Source organism: Cetorhinus maximus, chromosome 23 (genome assembly GCF_964194155.1).
Source record: "Cetorhinus maximus chromosome 23, sCetMax3.hap1.1, whole genome shotgun sequence".
Lineage (NCBI taxonomy): Eukaryota > Metazoa > Chordata > Chondrichthyes > Lamniformes > Cetorhinidae > Cetorhinus > Cetorhinus maximus.
In genome coordinates this window covers 36,540,501-36,562,106 of record NC_135901.1, presented here as the reverse complement: position 1 = coordinate 36,562,106, position 21,606 = coordinate 36,540,501, and the positions used below count along the sequence as shown (strand labels likewise).

The window sequence follows — 21,606 nt, the reverse complement described above, 5'->3', positions numbered from 1 at the left end:
ATTCTTATTCTTCTGTTCAATTCTCTCCACTACCTCGCCCACCCCTGTCTCTTTGAACTTCTGCTAGTCTCCAACTCTTAAAAAGGAGAGACTGTTTCCAGTGCCAGAGGGATTGGTAAGGAGGCAGCTCAAGCTTAAGATAATTGGAAACATTAGAAGATATGACATGAGATATATCATTCTGCATTGATTTCTTATGATCTAGAATTCAATACCTGAAATGGTGGTGTAAGCAAATTCAATCATCACTTTCAAAACTGATAAATTCTTCAATTGGAAAATTTTGGACACCTGGGGGAAAGGGCAAGAAAGTGGAGCCAGCACAGACACGATGGGCTGAATGGCCTCCTTAAGAGCTGTATCAGTCTCTGATTTTAAAAACTCACCGTTCCTCTAATTCCAGTTTCTTACTCACCAAAATCCTGCTCACTGATGTTCAGTTTGGGTTCCAGCAGGGCCACACAACTCCTGATTTCATTACAGCCTTAGTCAAAACATGGACCAAAGAGCTGAATTCCGGAGGTGAGGTGAGAATGATGGCCATTAAAATCATGGCAGCATTTGACTGATTATGGCAATTCAGGTCCCCCAGTAAAATTGTACGCAATGGAAATCAGGATGGGAAACTCTGGAGTAATACCTCACTCAAAGGAAGATGGTTGTGGTTGTTGGAGGTCAATTATTTCAGTCCCAAGACACCACTGCAGGAGTTCCTCAGGGTAGTTTCCTCGGACCAACCATCTTCAGCTGCTTCATCAATCTCCATTCTTCCATCATAAGTCAGACTCTGAAATATATCGGCATTCCTTCAGTCACTGAATCAACATCTTGGAATTCCTTTCCTAGCAGTCACTTCTGAACTCCCTGATGTCTCAGCTGGTGGGATGATTGGGTGAATCCCTTCCCACACTTAGAGCAGGTGAATGGTCTCTCCCCAATGTGAACCTGTGGACTGCAGCAACTGATCATATTGCCCATCAACTAAAATATTTTGCACTTCCGGGGTCCGTATCCCTCTATTCCCATCCTATTCATGTATTTGTCAAGCTGCCACTTAAACACCACTATTGTATCCAGACACTCACTACCCTCTGCGTAAAAAACTTGCCCCGCACATTTCCTCTATAGTTTTCTCCTCTCACCTTAAATCTATGTCCCCTAGTAATTGACTCTTCCACCCTGGGAAAAAGCTTCTGACTATCTACTTTGTCCATGCCACTCATAATTTTGTAATCTTCTATCAAGTCGTCCCTCAATCTCCGTCGGTCTAGTGAGAACAATCCGAGTTTCTCCAACCTCTCCTCATAGCTAATAGCATCCTGGTAAACCTCCTCTGCACCCTCTCCATATCCTTCTGGTAATGTGGCGACCAAAATTGCACGCAATATTCTAAGTGTGGTCTAACCAAGGTTCTATACAGCTGCAGCATGATTTCCAAGCTTATATACTCAATACAACCGCCGATGAAGGCAAGCATGCCATATGCCTTCCCGACTACCTTATCCACCTGCGTTTCCACTTTCAGTGACCTGTGGACCTGTACACCCAGATCCCTCCGCCCATCAGTGCACTTAAGGGTTCTGCCATTTACCGTATAATTCCTGCCTGTATTAGACCTTCCAAAATGCATTACCTCGCATTTGTCTGGATTAAACTCCATCTGCCATTTCTCCGCCCAAGTCTCCAACTGATCTATATCCCGTTGTATCCTTTGACAATTCTCTTCACTATCTGCAACTCCTCCAACCTTAGTGTCGTCTGCAAACTTACTAATTAGCCCAGTTACATTTTCCTCCAAATAATTTATGTATACTACAAACAGCAAAGGTCCCAGCACTGATCCTGTGGAACACCACTAATACCAGCTCTCCATTCAGAAAAGCACCCTTCCACTGCTACCCTCTGTCTTCTATGACCAAGCCAATTCTGTATCCATCTTGCCAGCTCACCTCTGATCCCATGCGACTTTATCTTCTGTACCAGTCTGCCATGAGGGACCTTGTCAAAGGCCTTACTGAAATCCATGTATATAACATCCATTACCCTTCCATCGTCGATCATCTTTGTCATTTCCTCGAAAAACTCAATCAAGTTAGTGAGACACGACCTCCCCTTCACAAAATCATGCTGCCTCTCACTAATATGACCATTTGCTTCCAAATTGTAGTAAATCCTGTCACGAAAAATCTTCTCCAATAATTTCCCTACCACTGACGTAAGGCTCACCGGCCTGTAATTTCCTGGATTATCCCTGCTACCCTTCTTAAACAATGGAACAACATTGGCCATTCTCCAGTCCTCTGGGACCTCACCCGTAGCCAGTGAGGGTACAAAGATTTCTGTCAAGGCCCCAGCAATCTCCTCCCTTGCCTCCCTCAGTACTCTGGGGTATATCCCATCTGGCCCTGGGGACTTATCCACCTTAATATTCTTCAAGACGCCTAACACCTCCTCTTTTTTGATCTCAACATGATCCAGGCTATCTACACACTCTTCCCTCGACAAATCAACCGCTAAGTCCTTCTCTTTGGTGAATACTGATGAGAAGTATTCATTTAGTATCTCTCCCATTTCTTCTGGCTCCACACACAGATTTCCACCTCTGTTCCTGAGTGGACCTACCCTTTCCCTGGCTACCTTCTTGCTTTTTACATAAGTATAAAAGGCCTTGGGATTTTCCTTAATCCTGGTTGCCGGTGACTTTTCATGACCCCTTTTATCCCTCCTGACTCCTTGCTTAAGTTTCTTCCTACTTTCTTTATATTCTCCACAGGCTTCATCTGTTCCCAGCCTTCTAGCCCTTACGAATGCTTCCCTTTTCTTTTTGACTAATCTCACAATATCCTTCGTTAACCAAGGTTCCTGAAACTTGCCATGCTTATCCTTCATCCTAGCAGGAACATGCCGGTCCTGAATTCTTATCAACTGGCGTTTGAGAGCCCCCCACATGTCAGTTGTTGATTTGCCCTCAAACATCTGCCTCCAGTCTAGATTCCTCAGTTCCTGCCTAATATTGTTATAATTTGCCTTCCCCCAATTAAGCACCTTAACCCGAGGACTCCTGTTATCCTTATCCACCAGTACCTTGAAACTTACTGAATTATGGTCACTTTTCCCAAAATGCTCCCCTACTGAAACTTCGACCACCTGGCCGGGTTGATTCCCTAATACCAGGTCCAGTATTGCCCCTTCCCTAGTTGGACTATCTACATATTGTCTTGGGAAGCCCTCCTGGATGCACCTTACGAATTCTGCACCTTCCAAACCCCTAGCACTAAGTGATTCCCAGTCAATATAGGGAAAGTTAAAATCACCCACCACAACAACCCTATTGGTTTTACATCTTTCCAAAATCTGCTTACATAACTGTTCCTCAATCTCCCGCCGGCAATTGGGAGGCCTATAGTAAACCCCCAATATTGTGACTGCACCTTTCCTATTCCGGAGCTCTGCCCATATGCTGCTATTAACACCTGCATTTGTCTTTAATAGTATCATTATCACTCCCTTTGTGTTCTGTCCAGGACATCTTAGTCATTTACTCAATCCTGACCTCCAACCAATCCTTGACCTTCTATTTTGCTCCAGTAACCCACCCCATCGCCCCACCCCCACCGCCTCCATTTTCAGCAGCATAAATTCCATCACATTTCGACCTCTTCAGCTCTGTAGAAGAGTCATATGAACATATGACGAATTAGAAGCAGGAATAGGCCACTCGGCCCCTCGAGCCTGTTCCACCATTTAATAAGATCATGGCTGATCTGATTGTAATCTCAACCCCGCATTCCTGCCTACACCCAATAACCTTTCACCCTCTTGTTAATCAATAATCGATCTTCCTCTGTCTTAAAAATATCCAAAGACTCTGCTTCCAACACCTTATGAGGAAGAGAGTTCCAAAGACTCATGACCCTCTGAGAGAAAAACAAATTCTCCCCATCTCTGTCTTAAATGGGCGACCCCTCATTTTTAAACAGTGACCCTTGGTTCTAGATTCTCCCACAAGGAAACATTCTCTCCACATCCACCCTGTCAAGACCGCTCAAGACTCAAAATGATAACTCTGTTTGTCTCTCCAGAGATCCTAACAGACCTGCTGAGCTTTTCCAGCATTTTCTGTTTTTATTTAGATTTCCAGCATCTGCAGAATTTTGCTTTTATTTCAGGTATGAGAGGAGATAGAAGAGAAAATAAAGAAAGTTGTGAGTTCATGACTCGAACAAGGGACAACTTTAGAGACAGTTTGTCCCGGTGGGCTAGTGGAAGGGAGGGAAGCAGCAGAGGCAGCTGATCAGATTGTCTTAATCTTAGTGACAAAGAAGCTGCATGAAATCCTCACACTTTTTGTTGGAAGTGAGGATGGAGGAGACAGGGAAGAGGGAGAGCCCTTCAAAAGGAACTAACTTGTGTTCGAGACTAAAAACATTCACCACACTGTACTTCACACAAAGCTGATTTATTTTACTTTATCCAGAGTATTGACATCTGTAACTGGGCTGGAGTTTATTAACATCAACAGAAACAGACCCGAATGAACATGGTTCAGTCCTGGATATGATTGACTGCAAAATACAATCACTGCAGTTTCTTGTGAACTCGCTGATGTCTCAGCAGGTGAGATGAAAGCGTGAATCCCTTCCCACACTCGGAGCAGGTGATTGGCCTCTCCCCAGTGTGAACTCCCTTGTGTCTCAGTAGGTGTGATAACCGAGTGAATCCATTCCCACACTTTGAACAGGTGAATGGCCTCTCACCGGTGTGAATTCGCTGGTGTCTCAGCAGCGTGGATGACTGATTGAATCCCTTCCCACACTCGGAGCAGGTGAATGGTCTCTCTCCAGTGTGACTGCGCCGATGAATTTCCAGCTCAAATGGGGAAAAGAATCCCTTCCCACAGTCTCCACATTTACAGGGTTTCTCCCCAGTGTGACTGCGCTTGTGTCTTGACAGGCTAGATGATTGATTGAAGCCTTGTCCACACAGAGAACACGTGTACGGTTTCTCCACACGATGAATGGTGCTTTTTCCTTCCATGTTCAAAATCCAATGATATTCAGGTTACAATAGATATAGAAAACCTGTCAGGTCTTGATGTGCTGTTTCAAGTTCCTAACTGCACATTTTCCCCTTCTATTACCCTGTGAAATTGATTTAAAACAGAAAAAATGGAGTGAGAGAGAACCCACAAAAAGACAAAGGCAAGTTGTGAAATTGAGCTGAATGAATCTGGTAATTTGTGGGGCTGGCACTAGGAAAAAGTGACCATGAAAACTGCTGGATTGTCATAAAAACCCAACTGGTTCACTAATGTCCTTCAGGGAAGGGAACCTGCCACCCGGTCTGGGCTCACTCAGGACACTGGCCTCTATGGGAGGAGAGAGAGGGGGAGAGAGGGTGTTTATGTATAACTCGATCCAACCTTTGACAAAACCATCCAAACCCTCCATTTCCAATTTCCTCCATTTAAATATTGGGAAGACTGAAGTCATTGTCTTCAGTCCCCACTACAAACTCCACTTCTTAGCCACGGACTCCATCCCTCCCCCTGACAACTGTCTGAGACTGAACCAGACTGCTCACAACCATGGTGAAGTATTTCACCCCAAGATGAGCTTCCAACCACATATCCACATCATCACCAAGACCACCTATTTCCACCTCAGTAACATCGTCCGACTCCACCCCAGTCTCAGCTCATCTGCTGCTGAATCTCATCCATTCCTTTGTTACCTCGAGACTTAACAATCCTAACACATTCCCGGCCAGCCTCCCACATTCAGCCTCCCTGTAATCTTGAGGTCATCCAAAGCTCTGCTGCCCATGTGCTTACTCGCACCAAGTCTTGTTCACCCATCACCCCTGTGCTCACTGACCCAGAAGGCTCCGGGATAAGAAACAACAAAACTATCAAATTCCCATCCTATTTTCCAATTCATCCATGGCTCCTCCCGATCTCTGTAATCTCCTTCGGCCTCACAACCCTCCGAGATATCTGCACTCCTCTATTCCTAGCTTTCTGAGCATCCCTGATTTGAACTGATCTAACTTTGTTGGCTGCACCTTCAGCTCCAGGCCCATGAGCTGTGGAATTTGCTCCTTGAACATCTCCAACTATCCACCTTGCTTTCCTCCTTTAAGATATTCCTTAAAACTAACCCCGCTGGCCAATCTTTGCTCCTTATGTGGCTCAGTGTAAATGTTGCTTTTGAACATTTCTGTGAAACATCTTGGATCATTCTATTACTCAAAAGGAGCTATATAAGTACAAATTATTGTTGTTGATTTGGGCATATATTACTGTTCCTTCATCATCTGCAGCTGGAAAGATATCAGATGCACTGGAGTCAGTGAAAAATCTCCCAGTTGAGGAAATACCCGGGGAGCGGGATGATGTTACCGTTTAATTGTTGTTGTGTGATGATGTCACCGCGTAATTGTCGATGTGTGATGATGTCACACACACGGACACAGAACATCTGGGTCTGTGGTCACCACAAATTGTGAAGGATGTGAGGGTCCTTGAGAGGGGGCAGAGGAGATTTAACAGAATGATTTGAGAGATGAAGGATTTTAGTTGCATGGTTAGGTTGGAGAAACTGGTGTTCTCTTTCAACCAAAGTAGATTGAGGGGAGGTTTGATAGAGGTGTACAAGATTATGACTGGTTTACATCAGGAAGTTAAAGAAAAGCTGTTCCCATTCGCTGATTGTAAAAGGATTATAGACACAGATTTAAGATTTGGGGCAAGGTCTAAAGGGAAGATGTGTGGAAGACATTTCAATGACCTGGAACTCAACACTTACACTCAGAGTGCGATAATATCCAGGTCCTGATGAATCGAGTGATTCTCCCAGACTTTGATGTGGTGTTTCAATTGAGTTTCCTGTCTGAGAACCCCCTTCCATTATCCTGTAAAAAGGAGATTAAAAAACCATCACTGTCAGTCAAGGGTAGAAATTGAGAACAAACAGTTCTCCTGCTTTGAGTTTGTTGTGTGTAAATCCTCTCTTAACCCCAGGTAAAAGGAGTTTCCAAAATCCATCACTGTTAGTCCAGTACATAAATTCAGAAAGAACAAACATTTATCTTGGTTTGAGTTTGCTGCATGTAAATCCTCCTCTTCTAACCCCTGTAAAAGGAGTTTCCAAAATCCACCCCTGTCAGTCCCTGATAGAAATTCACAACAAAAACAAAAATAGCTGGAAAAACTCAGCAGGTCTGACAGCATCTGCGGAGAGGAATACGGTTAATGTATCGAGTCCGTATGACTCTTCATCAGAACTAAGGAAATATAGAATGAGGTGAAATATAAGCTGGTTGAGGGGGGTAGGACAGGTAAAGCTGGATAGAGGGCCAGAGATAGGTGGAGGCAAAGAAGAGATTGCCAAAGATGTCATAGACAAAAGGACAAACGGGTGTTGATGGTGGTGATATCAGCTAACGAATGTGCTAATGGGGTCATTGAGAGTAGAAAGCAGGACGAGCAAGTGACAGATGGCCCTAGTGGGGGTGGGGTGGTGGGATGGGATCGAAATAGGCTAAAAGGTAGGGATAAAACAATGGATGGAAATAAATTTAAAAATAATGGCAATAGGTGGGAAAAGAAAAATATATTTTAAAAATTATTATAAATTATTGGAAAACGGGATCAGAAAGGGGGTGGGGATGGAGGAGAGAGTTCATGATCTAAAGTTGTTGAACTCAATGTTAAGTCTGGAAGGTTGTAAAGTACCTAGTCGGAAGATGAGGTGCTGTTCCTCCAGTTAGCGTTGAGCTTCATTGGAAAATTGCAGCATGCCAAGGACGGGATTGAGAGCAGGGTGGTGTGTTGAAATAGCAAGCGACAGGGAGGTCATGGTCATGCTTGTGGACAGACTGAAGGTGTTCCACAAAGTGGTCACCCAGCCTGCGTTTGGTCTCTCCAATGTAGAGGAGACCGCATTGGGAGCAGCGAATGCAGTAGACCAAATTGAAGGAAGTGCAAATGAAATGCTGCTTCACTTGAAATGCACAACATTCTCTCCTCCTGCTACCCGGACCTGGATGTCCGCGCATGCGCCCTGCTGCAAACTGCCCCCTATAAAGATGGCGGCCATTACCCCGGGCCTGGCGAAGGGAGATATCCAGACTTTTGGCCCTTTCTCTGCAAACACAAGACCTTGTTATTTGGGGTCTGCGGCCTGCACCGTGTCTTTATGAAGCCTCCCTGCCCATTCCTCCTCACACACCCACTAACTCTGTTAGTTTGCTCCCATCGACATTCTCTCACCCGCTCTGAGCAGCTTCAGTCACAGACCAGCACTGCGCATGTTCATTAAAAGGAACGCAATGCGCATGCCCCAGCATACCCAGAAAAGCGCATGCGCAAAGAATTTCTGTTGTGAGGATAGGGCACATTCTGTCCCGCAGTGAAAGCTGGGTGAGTGCCCCGCCATTGAAAGTCCGAATTGTAGAATGTCTTCATCCTGCAGTCAGAATACGATCGGTGCCATAGGGGCAAGACATAAAATTGTTAAATCAATTGATGCAACGGCCATATTGCTCCAAGATCCACCACAATTCTCTCCTGGATGTAATGAACAGCAGAACAAACCCCTACAGTTAGATCTGAACTCAGTGGAGTCTCAGCAGATGGGGTGAGCTGCTGACTTCCCCCTCTCCCCTGCGCTGTACATGGATCATTTAAGCCGTGTCTTGTCAGTAGCAAAGCTCTGATTGTGGATCAAATCCAATGAAATTTTAAAGTTGGAGTGTTAACATTTGGGCTAACTGAATAAAGCCCTTTACACACGAGAAGTATCTGAATGATCTCCCACCAGCGAGGCTGTGATGCTGTGTCAGTAATTGAGATTATAGAGCAAACCCCTTTCCACTTCCAGGTGGTGAACAATCTGTTCATAATGTCAGTTTACCTACACGTTTTCAGCTCAGACATGGATCTGGAAATCTACTGGTAATTGGATCCACATTCTTAACACTGCATAAGCACAAGGAGCAGGAGTAGGTCATTAGGTCCCTAAAGCCTGTTCCTCCATTTAATAAGATCTTGGCTGATCTGATAGTAACCTGAAACCTGTACCCCGTGTACCCCCGATAACCTATCACCCCCTTGCTTACAAAGAATATATCCACCTCTGCCTTAAAAATATTCAAAGACTCTGCTTCCACACCCTTTTCAGGAAGAGGGTTCCAAAGCTTCACGGCCCTCTGAGAGAAAATAAAATTTCGCCTCATCTCTGTTTTAAATGGGCGACCTCTTATTTTTAAACAGGGCCCCCAGTTCTCGAATCTCCCACAAGAGGTAACGTCCTCTCCACCTCCACCCTGTCAAGAACCCTCAGAATCTTTTACGTTTCACTAGTCAGGTAAAGAGAAGCAAAATACTGCAGATGCTGGCTATCTGAAATGATAACAGAAAATGCTGGAATTCTCAGCAGATCTGGTGGCGTCTGTGGAGAGAGAAACATCGTTTTCGTTTCAGACCTGTAACCTTTCGTCAGAACTGCACTGCATCTGATCCGTTAATTATGCCTCTCCACTCAAAGATGCTGCCAGTTGTGGTCAGGAAACTCAAGAAGAAAAAGAAAATCCCCTTTGTGGAATGGAATCCAAGGAGAATGAAGGGTGAACTGTCCCATTGACCAGAGACAGTAAAAACACCCTTCCCTTCTTCAAGACACTGGAACATTGACTCTGATGTTATCTATGAAATTAACTGACCAGAGACCTTGAAAGGATTCTTGTTACTGCACATCAGGAATTCAAACCTTAATATCGGCTTCAGGACAATCAGAATACTTGGTAACAGACAAGACACTGAAAGACTCGAAGGGAGATGGCACCGGTTGTAGGAAAGCTGGTTCCCGGTGACATGGATGTGTCTGCAGTGGGTGGGATCAGACTGTTTCCATGTATCCACAATGAATGTCCCAACCTTTATTTTGGAAAAGTAAACTTGATAGAGAAAGATAGTCATCTGGGTAGCAGCAACCTGAAGATTACACTTACTGACACCCTGGTTGGGATATCTTGTAGGCTGAACTTGCCTAAGTCTCTGTGGTGCCACTAAAAATAGCATAGAGCCTTTCCCCTATGGCAGATGTTAAGCTAACTGGTCTGCAGTTTCGTGCTTTCTGTCTCCCTCACTTTTTGAGCCGAAGTATTTCATTTGCTGTTTTCCAATCTCATGGAATCTTGCCCAAATATAGGGAATTTGGAAAATTAAAACAAATGCATCAAATATCTCCATCAGGACCCGGGGGCTTGTGAACCCGCACATCCAACAATTTACTCGGTACCACTTCCCTGGTGATTGTAATTTTCTTGAGTTTCCCTCACTTCATTTCCTGATTTACAGCTAAATCTGGGATGTTACTTGTCTCCTCTGAACTGCGCAGGCACCTGGCTGGAATATTAAGCTGTGACGTCATGGAGCAGCACTTTGGGTCTTTGTTTTGAAGAAATGGAATTCGGCTGTTCTCATTAGGAATGCTGGAGACAGACTGATCAACAATGTCATCATCAAATGGCACAGCGCAGTAAGAGGACCTTCTACCCATCATTTCTATGCCCAATCTTTTTACAAAGAGCCTCCTCATTCATCCGATTTCCCTTCCTTCTCTGCAAAACACCGATTTCTCCCCTCTCAACTCATTCTCCAATTTCACTTTGAAAATACTGATTTAATAAAAATGATATTGAAAGATGAGAAGGAGCTTCTACAATGCCCAGTCTGCTAAATTCTGTGGCGTTAACAAAGCTTCCTTGACCCAATGACACCAAGAATTGCACTTAAGATTATTACATAGTTTTTGAACAAAAAAAAAATACTTAAACTGTTGATTTTGATTTAAATTTTTTAATCAAGTTTATTCCGATCCAGCGTCTCTTCATTTTTCTCAGTCGATATATACAATCTAATTCCTCTTGCTGTACAACCTGTTGCAGAGGCTGTATTAGAAAAGAGGGAAAGGTTTGCTACAGCTATACAAAGCCCTTGTTAGGTCACAACTGGAGGACTGTATAATTCTGGGAACGGCACCTTATAAAAGATCAATATTTGCCTTGAAAGTTTCAGAGGAGCCACATTGATTAAGTTGGTGGGTTTTGGAAAGAGGAAGTTGTACATCTGCAACTATTACATTGGGGACACCAAACACAGACTGGGTCACCACTTTGCAGAACACCTTCAGTCTGTCCGCAAGCATGACCCAGGCCTTCCTGTTGATTACTATTTCAACACACCGCCCTGCTCTCATGCCCACATGTCCGTCCTTGGCCTGCTGCATTGTTCCAGTGAAGCCCAACACAAACTGGAAGAACAGCACCTCGTCTTCCGATTAGGCACTTAGCAGCCTTCCAGACTTAACATTGAGTTAAACAACTTCAGATCATGAACTCTCTCCTCCATTTTCACCCTTTTTAAAATCCCTTTATAAAATGTATTTTATTTACTTATTTTTTATTCATTTATTCATTATTTCAATCCCCTTTTTATCCCCTTTTTAATCCTTTTTTCCCAACTACCTCCCTCTCCCCCCACCCCACCCAAACTCCAAAAGCGCCATCTGTTACTTGTTCCACGTTTTTTCACAGAGTGCTGACCCTTGTTCTGCTATTCACACATTCTGCTTTCTTACTTTTATGCAACTATCAGCACCTGCTTCAGCCCTCACCACTACCATTAACACTCCCTTTTTCTTGCGTCCATGACACCTTTGTCAGTCTCTCCTTAGCCCCCACCTCTCGCTGACCTTCTACCCAGCTTCACCTGCTCTACCCTCCCCGCCCCCTCCCCACCCTGCCCCACTTGAACAGTATAAACCCCATCACTTTTTACTTCTCTTCAGCTCTGAAGAGGGGTCATATGGAATCGAAACATTAACACTGTTTCCCTCTCCACAGATGTTGTCAGACCAGCTGAGCTTTCCCAGAATTTTCTGTTTTTATAATATATAAGAGGTACTTGGCTAATCAGATGGCAGACGGAGGAAAATGTAGCAAAAACTGTAGTAACTCACTTGGTCGTAAAAGTAATTTTTAAAATGCAACAAAGCAGAACATGTTTCAAAAGGTGAAAAAGTTGTGTGTTGATGTGCAAAGAGACTTGGCTGTGCTTGTACAAGGAAGACAGGAAGTTGTATTAGTTCCTGCAGCAGAATTTATTAGCGTGTTCGAGCAACTGAAAATTTGGTAGTTCAAAACCACTCAGTGACCAAACTTCTGACTCCACCCCCCATCAACACTCATTGTCATATGGATCCGGGTTGTCAATGGCAGCAGGAAAGTTTTCCACAAATGCTGCCAGTTCTAATGTTCTGCAGTGAGATTCCAACCAGAGAATCTTCTGCGTGTAAAGGAAATGTGATAACTACGAGGCTACAAAAGCAACATGCAGCTCCTTGCAGAATATCAAACTGTGCTGTCTTATTGCACTTCAGGACCTTGTTTTGTGGAAGTATAATTCAGCAGAAAACCTTAGCCATGCGGCAGAGAAATTAATCTAACATTAGAATCATCAGGTGACAGAGCACATCAACACACATTGTCATTCAACACCGCACACATGTGCGAACAACCTTACAGCAAATCCGCCCTCATCTTTCCCTCTTTTTTCCGAGCCATACATTTTTCAGAATATCATTCAAAACCTGGAGAAGTATAAATGTCACTTTGTTTTGAGAAGATGCATCCAGTTACTATTTAACAACAAACTGGAACGATGCAACCTTTCCTCACATTTAATTCTGTTAATGCTTCTACTCCTTTTCGAACGGGAAAACTTTCCGTGTGTGAGAGACCGTGATCCCCATTACCCTACACAAACCCTGCAATGTAGCGGGAACCTTTCCATGTGTGAGAGACCGTGATCCCTATTACCCTACACAAACCCTGCAATGTAGCGGGGAAACTTTCCGTGTGTGAGAGACCGTGATCCCTATTACCCTACACAAACCCTGCAATGTAGCGGGGAAACTTTCCGTGTGTGAGAGACCGTGATCCCTACTACCCGACACAAACCCTGCAATGTAAAGAGCCTAATTTAACACACAGAAGGCAGAGAGTTGGGATTTTTCAGGTTGGAAAGACGTAACTAGTGGAGTGCCACAAGGATCAATCCTAGGGCCTCAATTATTTACTATCTATATTAATAACTTGGAGGAGAGGGCAGAGCGTAATGTATCCAAATTTTATGACGATACAAAAATAGGTGGGAGTGCATTTTGTGATGAGGACATAAGGAATCTGCAAGGGGGGATAGATAGGTTGAGTGAGTGGGCAAAAAACTTGGCAAATGGAGTTTAATGTAGGAAAGTGTGAGGCCATGCACTTTGGACGGAAGAATCAAAAGGCAGACTATTATTTAAACGGAGAAAGACTCCTAAAAAGTGTAGCACAGAGGGATCTGGGTGTTCTTGTGGATTAAACACAATAGGTTAGCTTGCAGGTGCAGCAAGTAATTAAGAAGGTAAATGGAATTTTGGCCTGTATTTCTAGTGGTTGGAGTTTAAAAATAGGGAAGTCTTGTTACAACTGTGCAGGGTGTTCGTGAGGCCACATCTGGAGTACTGTGTACAATTTTGGCCCCCGCATTTAAGAAAGGATATACTGGCATTGGAGGCAGTTCAAAATAGATTCAGCAGGCTCATTTTTGGGATGAAGAACAGCGAAACAAGTTAAGCCTTTATTCATTAGAGTTTAGAAGAATGAGGGGTGATGTTATTGAAACCTACAAGATTCTGAGGAGGCTTGACAGGTTAATGTAGAGAAGGCGTTTCCACTAGTGGCGAATCTCGAACTAGGGAACATAGTTACAGAATTAGGGAGCACTCATTTAAAACTGAGATGCGAAGGAATTTATTCTCTCAGAGGGTAGTAAATGTCTGGAATTCTCTACCCCAGAGAGTTGTAGAGGCTAGATCACTGAAAGTATTTAAAGAGGAGGTAGATAGATTTTTGTAATATCGGGGAGTTGGGGGCTATGAGGAGCTGGCACAAAAGAGGAGTTGAGGCCTGGGGCAGATCATCCATGATCTTATTGAATGGCGGGGCAGGCTTGAGGGGCCGAGATGTCGACTCCTGCTCCTTTATCTCATGTTCTCACGTTCGTTTGAAACGCCTCTCTGGTGAAAGGGGTCGGAAATAAAAATAAAAGGCACAGCTAACATAGATAAGCCAGCTTGTAAAAATTTTTTTTAGCTTCCCTGGTGGTCTAGTGGTCAGGATTCGGTGCTTTCACCGCCGTGGTCTGGGTTCGATTCCCGGTCAGGGAATGATAATTTGTTGACCTTGTGCAAACTACGAAAATGAGTTTGGATAATTTCCTGAGAGAAATGCAGATCACCTTTTCCGGAATCAGTGGCGTGGGAGCTCGAGGTTTGCATCAGAGTTGGAAATGTCATCCGGTCACAACCGGTAAGGAACAAACACAGAGGTGAAGATAGGGAATGAGAGAAGGGCAGTGGTCGGCTGCAAAACGCTGACAATAGAGAGGATGGTGTACGGCAAAATATAACGGTAAGAGTGAAGACTTACATCGACACAAATATCTCCCAGATCTGGTCCCAAATCTCGTGTTAAATGAGCAGAAAACTCCTCGCTGAATCTTCCACTTCTTAGCTGCACCTCCTTCCAAACATTGCAAACTCCTCCTGCATCTTCCATCCTGATATTTTTCACTGTAACATTTTGATATGAAGCTGCACAACTAACGTGAATAGAGTTTGTGATGGTAAAAATGTGTTCACCCCCTCGGGGAACTGAACCACATTGACACACACACAGGAACACACACAGACATAGACACCGAGAGTGACAGAGGGCAAGGGTTTGTCTCTAAGGAGAGACAAAAACCCAGAAAGCAAGCATATCACCAATCTGGTTCCGTTTTTGTTCCTTTACGACTACAAGTTTCGTGAGTGTTTTTGTGAATGAACGGAAATAGGAAAACCCCCTTGGATGCTTTGGTACTTGGATGGATTTGATTGAATCTAACCGAGAATTAACTCTGTGGACACAGAGTTAAAACCAGGAATAATGAGCAGCGGAGTAACCCCAATGGATTTGAACTCCATCGCCTTAACCACTCAGCCACGGCAACTGGCCCTATGGACAGGTTAATGTTGTTGGTATAGAAGATGGCTACAGCAGAGAAGCGGGCTTTCGGCCCATCTTCTCCATGCTGTCTGTCTGGAAGAACAACTCAACTACTTCCACAACCGTGCATTCTCACAAAAGCAATTGATATTTGCATTGCCTCTCCTACTTCTCCCAGTTAAAATGAAACCCAGTACACGCCCGCATTCACTTTGATCTCGCACTTTTCTGTCAGAAAAGAGCATTCAAAGTGACCCACAGGTGAACCACCTGTAACTTTGGCAGCGGTTCCACAAATAATGGAACCTGAATCCAGCGCCTGAGGCCGTTCGGCCAGGCTACCTCTCTCAACCTGCTGTTTCCCGTCGCCTTGATGGTGTTTCCACTGAAACAGAACATTAAAAACATCGAAAAAGGAACAGGAATTAGCCATAAGCCCCTCGAGCCTCCGCTACCACTTAAAAAGTTCATGTCAGATCCTCAAACTCAGCACCAATTTTCCATCTGATCCCGATAGCCCTTCATTCACTTAAAGTCCAAACATTTATCCATCTCAGCCTTCAATATACTTATCGACTGAGGATCCACAGAGCTCCAGGCTACAGAATTCCAAAGATTCACAAGCCTTTGAGTGAAGAAATGTCTCCTCACCTCAGTCTTAAATGGCTGACACATTATCCGGAGAATGTGAACACAGTTCTAGACGCTCCAGCCGGGGGAAACAGCCTCTCAGCATGTTCACTGTCACTTAGGAATCAACCCAGTGAATCTTGGTTGCACACAGACCGCGAGTGAATGGAGGGAACAAAGAGCACAAAAGTGAACAGAGATAGAGACACAGGCAGAGAGACAGAGAGTGAAAGAGAGGTGGCAGATATGCAGGGACAAAAAAAGGCAGACAGAGGGAGAGAGAGTGGTAGACACTGAAAGGAACAGATATACTTCACCATTCCATATGATTGTTAACTTATATTGACAGACAGAAAGAGAGAAATAAAGACTTACATTTAAACAGAGCCTTTCACCAACTCAGGACAACGGGAGGCTCTTTAGAGCCAATGAAATCTTTTTCAAATGTATTCACTGTTGTAATCTAAAAGCAGAGAGTGTTTGATTAAAATACTGATTCAGTAGATGAGAAAATTCGATCTTGAGAAATCCATCTCAAAGTAGAATCTTTCTTTCTATCTCCCTAAACATTTCATGGTTTGTTTGATGCCGATTCAGCAGATGTAAATCTGCAGCTGAGTGAATAAATTTCACCTCGAATTCCTGACGAAACAGGGACAAAGCATCCCATTTCCATCAGGTCATCTTTCAGCCTTCTTTTTTCTAGAGAAAAGAGTTTCAGGCTGTTCAGCCTTTCCTGGTGATTATAATCTATCCGTTCCTGTAACATTTGTGAATCAACTTTTATTTTCCTGTTCCTTGCGACAACTGACAGCAGTAGAAACAATTTCAAATGTCAGAATGATTTCAGTTTGGACTATTTGTATTTAAAAATTCATTCTCTCGATGTGTCCATTGCCTTAGACACTCAACCACAAGGACCTGGTGTCTGTCTGTTTAAATGTTGCTCAGTGACAATTTCAATCATCCTCCACTTTGTACCAAACCGACCCTCAGAAGCTGAAAAGTCTTCATTCAAAAAAAAAGAAAGAAAACTCCTCTTGTATATTTTATAACTGCTCTTTTTATTCTCTGTACCATCTTAATATGAAGCCACACAACTAACGTGAATAATGTTTGGATGGTGAAATGGGGAACTGAACCGCATTGACACACACACAGGAACAAACACAGGCATATACACCGAGACTGACAGAGGGCAAGGGGTTGTCTCTAAGGAGGGGCAAACATCTAGAAAGCAAGCATGACACCAACCTGGCTCTATTTTTGTTCCATTTCTAGCTGTAACTTTTGTGAACGCTTGCAGACGAATGGAAATTAGAGAACGCTGGGGTTTTTGGATGTTTTTTATTCAACTTAATCGACATTTAATTGTGCAGACACTGTAAAATTCAGGAATGATAAGAAGAATAGTTGTCAGGAATCCAGCCCACCTGTGGAGACCGCAATAGATTCAAAACCCGTCACTTTAACAATTCAGTCACGAACCCAAGCCCTAGATTTGCATGAATGTAGTTTTGTATAAAATCATAGGCGGCTACATCAGACGGTCATTCAGCATATCGTTCACATGCTGACTCTGCGCAAGAGCAGCTCAGCGACTTTAATTACACACGCCGCCTTTTTCCTACAGCAACTCATATTTATATCGTCTCTCCTCGTTCCTCCTATTAAAGTAAAACACCGCACACTACGCTGGATTAAATGTGAGTTGGTATCTGTCGGTTCAAATGGGACAGCTGCAGATCCTAAAAGGAAGATAACTTGAACGTTGGGCGATTGTGGGACTCGAGCTTATGTTGCCGTCGAGACTGGATCTTCGCAAGGCGAAGGATTGAGACGAGGTTTTGGAAAATATTGTCAGTTGGAAGGTGGGGAATTCGAGAAAGAACCAAAACAGAAAATCCAGTCTCCAGCTTTGTGAATCTTTAGAAACTCTTTGGGAACCGGAATCAGGGGAGAATGAAGGGTGAACTGTCCGACTGACCAGAGACAGTCAAGGCACCTTTCCCTTCTTTAAGATGCTGGATCAGTGACTCTAATGTTATCAGTGAAATTAACTGATCTGAGACATTGAAAGGATTCTCGTTACTGCACATCAGGAATTCAAACCTAATTTCGGCTTCGGGACAATCAGAATACTTGGTAACAGAAAGACAGCAAAAGGCTCGAAGGGAGACGGCACCGGTTGTAGGAGAGCTGGTTCCCGGTGACAGGGATGTGTCTGCAGTGGGTGGGATCAGACGGTTTCCATGTATCCACAATGAATGTCCTAACCTTTATTTTGGAAGAGTAAAACTGATAGAGAACAATTGTCATTCAGTTCGCAGCAATCTGAAGCTTTAACTCGCTGACACCCGGCTGAAGCTTTTATCGGTCTCTGTGGCACAATCGGTTAGTGTGTTCAGCTGTTAACTGAAAGGTTGGTGGTTCGAGGTAACCCAGGGACGAAGCTGTCACTGTTTGCTCTCCATCAGCCTTCATTGTCTCACAGTTCCTGGTTGTCATTGGGTCCTTGAACTGAATGTCAAGGCTCCAGAAATGTTGCCGGCTCCACTGTTATCCAGTGAGCTCTCAGGTAAGCGGCTTTTTTTCGAATATTCATTTCAAATGTAATGGGAAAATAATTAGGCATACCATGTACCGATATCCAACACACTGGAAATTGATGAAGTTATTGGATTCAAGCAAATCCATCAATTCTTCCCTCTTCATCATTTCCACAGTGAGTGAGACAGGGAAAAGCAGAAAAGCAGCAATATTCTGGCCCCGCACTCTCCAATCACCCGCTGCCAGCAGAAAGCGGCGACTGCAGCTTCAATCACATGCAGATCTAATTTCCTGATTTATCCCATGCCGAACATTACCACTGCAGTTTGGTGGCCTATAAACAACTCCCACCAATGTTTGCTGCCTCTTGCTGTTTTTTAGCTCCACCCAAACTTATTCTACATCTTGATCCTTCAATCTAAGATCTTCTCTCACTAATGTACCGATCACGTTCCTTATTAACAGCGCGACCCCGCCTCGTTTTCCTTTTTGCCCATTCTTCCTAAATGACGAATATCTTTGAGTATTCAGATCAACGAATCACACTGCCCTTTAAAAGCAGCACACAGGACCGCATGGCCTCTTTCTTTGCTGTTACTTTCTGTCAATTTATGTTTCCTTACACCACGGTTAAGATGAACTTTCTAATCTTCCAAGTGATGCTTTGAATTCAAGACAATAAGCAAATTCAGCGAGTTTTCTTATCATTTCTAGCACAGAATTTGGAACCGGACTCATTGAACGACAATTAAATGGTCTCAATCGTAAGATGCAGCTCACCGAGTCCCAACAGGTACTGTGAGCATCAGCCTGTTATATACGTTCTTGCTGTACATGTTCTGAGCTATAAGCTGATCACAACCCCACTTTCTGCACATTGAAAGACATGGTGAAAATATTCACAATTTCAAGTCTTAATAACGTGCATATTTGTGATTTTCTGTGTGTGTCAATGTGGTTCAGTTTCCCGTTTTATTCATGTTAGTCCTGTAGCTTCATATTAAGATGGTACAGAGAGAAAAAAGAGGAGTTTTAAAAGATGCAACAGGACATTTCTCTCTTATCTTTGAATGGAGACTGTTCAGTAACTGAACGTCCGGATGTTACAAAGTGGATGATGTTTGAAGTTTTCACATGATCTTATTCAGTAGCTGAAGATGCTCGAGGGGCAGAATGACCAATTCCTGATCATATTTTTTTATATTCTAATTCAGTACCAATGTTGGTGAAGACAATGTTTGTGTCTAATCTGAATGTGGTAGTGAGGCCGAGCGGGCTCAGCCTCTGGTTCAGGTTTCAATCCCCCTGCTGATGTGGGCTTCACTCTCATCATTGCCAAACTTTCTTGTGGTTTGCTGTTTGAGGCACTTCCCAAAAATTCTCCGTGTGGTGAAGGAGCAGCTGATCTGTGTAGTGTTGTATTTCATTTGGGAGAATGAGGAGAGACAGTGTAAATCCCAGGGAGACTGGGAAAAGGTGGGGCAATGGCACGGACTGGAAGATCTTCTTTCACTGGAACTCCCTGTATTCGTTCTATTATTTTAAACAAACAACATGCAGCCTTTACCCAGTTGTCCTGGACGGGTGGTTAAGGCGTTTTTCCACATGGTTCGAATCCTGCCAACTCCCCTTCTTCTCACTCCTGATTGACACAAACTGTCTGCAGAATAAATTATCCGTCAAATGAAAAAGAAAACCATCCAAACACCCCCGTGTTTCTGACTTCAGTTCATCTGCAAACATTCACTACATTTGGAGTCTGAAATGGAACAATAATTGGCCAAGTTAGTGACACCCTTGCTTTCTGGGTGTTTTGTCTCTCCTTTGGCCTCTGTCACTCTCGGTGTATGTGTCTGTGTGTGTTCCTCTGTGTGTGTCAATGTGGTTCAGTTCCCCGAGGGGATGGACACATATTCACTTCATAAACTTGATTCACATCAATTGTGAAGCTTCATATTAAAATGTCAAAGAGGTAAATAACAGGATGAACGATGCAAGAGGAGTTTGCAATGCTGGAAGGAGGTGCAGCTAAGAAGTGGAAGATGTTATTGGTCGATTATCTTCCACTCTTTGTTATTCAGAACAAGCTGAGGCTCCAGCAACGTTGATCTCCCTGAATTTTCGAATCGGAAACAAAGCGTGTGTATGCCTGGCTATCTGTCGGTAGAACATGAAACTCTTAATCTCAGGGTCGTGGGTTCGAGCCCCATTCTGGGCGCCGCTGCTTTCATGTGTGATTTCCAGTTCTCCATTCCTCTGGCAGTGTCACTGCTCAAACTGAGTCTTTCTCCATCCTGCTTTGTTCATATCACAGCCACTGGTTTCTGAGTGAAAACTAGCTTCATCTTCACTGGAAGTCAGAGTTTCGTGCTTCAGGTTTGTTGCTTTCATGTCGCAGCCTAGGTTCAACTCATGTTCAGGGGAAAACTCTTTTTCTTACCGCTGTGTGAACTGACACAATGCACAGGAATTCCTGGTGTAAACTGCTAAAACGAACCTGAAATTTAATGTATGGAAGTGTGAAGTGATTCATGTTGGTCGGAAGAATGAGGGGAGGCAACATCACATAGAGTGTACAATTCTAAAGGGATTTCTCTGTTGCACAGCGAGTGGTTAGGATCTGGAATGCACTATCTGAGAGTGTGGGGGAGGCAGATTCAATCGCGGATTTCAAAAGAGAATTGGACACAAGATGCAGGTCTCCGGGAAGAAGTGTTCAACCCCTCAGGGAACTGAACCACATTGACACACACAGAGGAACACACACAGACATATACACCGAGAGTGACAGAGGCCTAAGGAGCCACACACACCCAGAAATAAAAATGTCACCAACTTGTCCAATTATTGTTCCCTTTCAAACTGCAGATTTGGTGAATGCTTGCAGAGGAATGGAAATGGAGAAACGCGGAACTGAAGCAGGAGAAACACGTGGGAGTGTTTGGAAGGGTTTTATTCCATTTCACTAATGATTAATTTTAATTCTGGATTCACCTAAAGTAAGGGACAGCAGACAGCGAGGTTGGCAGGATTCAAACCAACATGGGGTGAACCAAATAGATTTACAAAGCTATTGTCTTAACCACTCATGCACAATTGCAGATCTCACATCAATTTTAATCTTGTTCATATAAAATCACAAAAAGGTTATAACAGAGAAAGAGGGAGTTCGGCCCCACATATTCCCAGTAATCATGCAATTCATACTGCGTCTCCTTGTTCTTCCTTCCAAGATGAAGATCTTAATACATCGACGGCCGCGAGCCGATGCTCAGGTGAAGTGACTGAAAGAACAAATCAACTGAAGCTTTGATTCGAACCCACGAA

General features: G+C 43.8%; 4 protein-coding genes and 1 non-coding gene across 7 annotated transcripts in view; 4 read left to right on the top strand and 1 right to left on the bottom strand.

Moving 5' to 3' along the window:
• LOC144697471 (uncharacterized) overlaps window positions 1–21,606 on the top strand; it is a 346,752-nt gene that overhangs the window by 68,784 nt on the left and 256,362 nt on the right. The gene's annotated exons all lie outside the window — the stretch shown is intronic.
• The window catches only part of LOC144697557 (uncharacterized), a 280,480-nt gene that overhangs the window by 59,594 nt on the left and 199,280 nt on the right, over window positions 1–21,606 (top strand). The window lies entirely within an intron of this gene.
• Window positions 1–21,606, top strand: part of LOC144697499 (uncharacterized) — a 194,235-nt gene that overhangs the window by 150,500 nt on the left and 22,129 nt on the right. The gene's annotated exons all lie outside the window — the stretch shown is intronic.
• Window positions 3,953–21,606, bottom strand: part of LOC144697540 (uncharacterized) — a 176,963-nt gene continuing 159,309 nt past the window's right edge. The window contains exons 1-3 of one of the 3 annotated variants that reach the window (XM_078569582.1): window positions 8,162–8,216; window positions 6,807–6,912; window positions 3,953–5,141 (exon numbers count right to left, since the gene is read on the bottom strand). In XM_078569582.1, coding sequence (XP_078425708.1) covers window positions 4,579–5,037 — 459 coding nt within the window. In that variant the 5' untranslated portion in view covers window positions 5,038–5,141; window positions 6,807–6,912; window positions 8,162–8,216 and the 3' untranslated portion in view covers window positions 3,953–4,578. Of the gene's footprint in view, window positions 5,142–6,806; window positions 6,913–7,735; window positions 7,834–8,161; window positions 8,217–21,606 lie in introns of those variants that run through there. The other 2 variants (XM_078569585.1, XM_078569583.1) reach the window with 2 other exon arrangements.
• On the top strand, window positions 14,205–14,276 carry trnae-uuc (transfer RNA glutamic acid (anticodon UUC)). Its single transcript has one exon. It is a non-coding gene; the product is annotated as a tRNA-Glu (tRNA).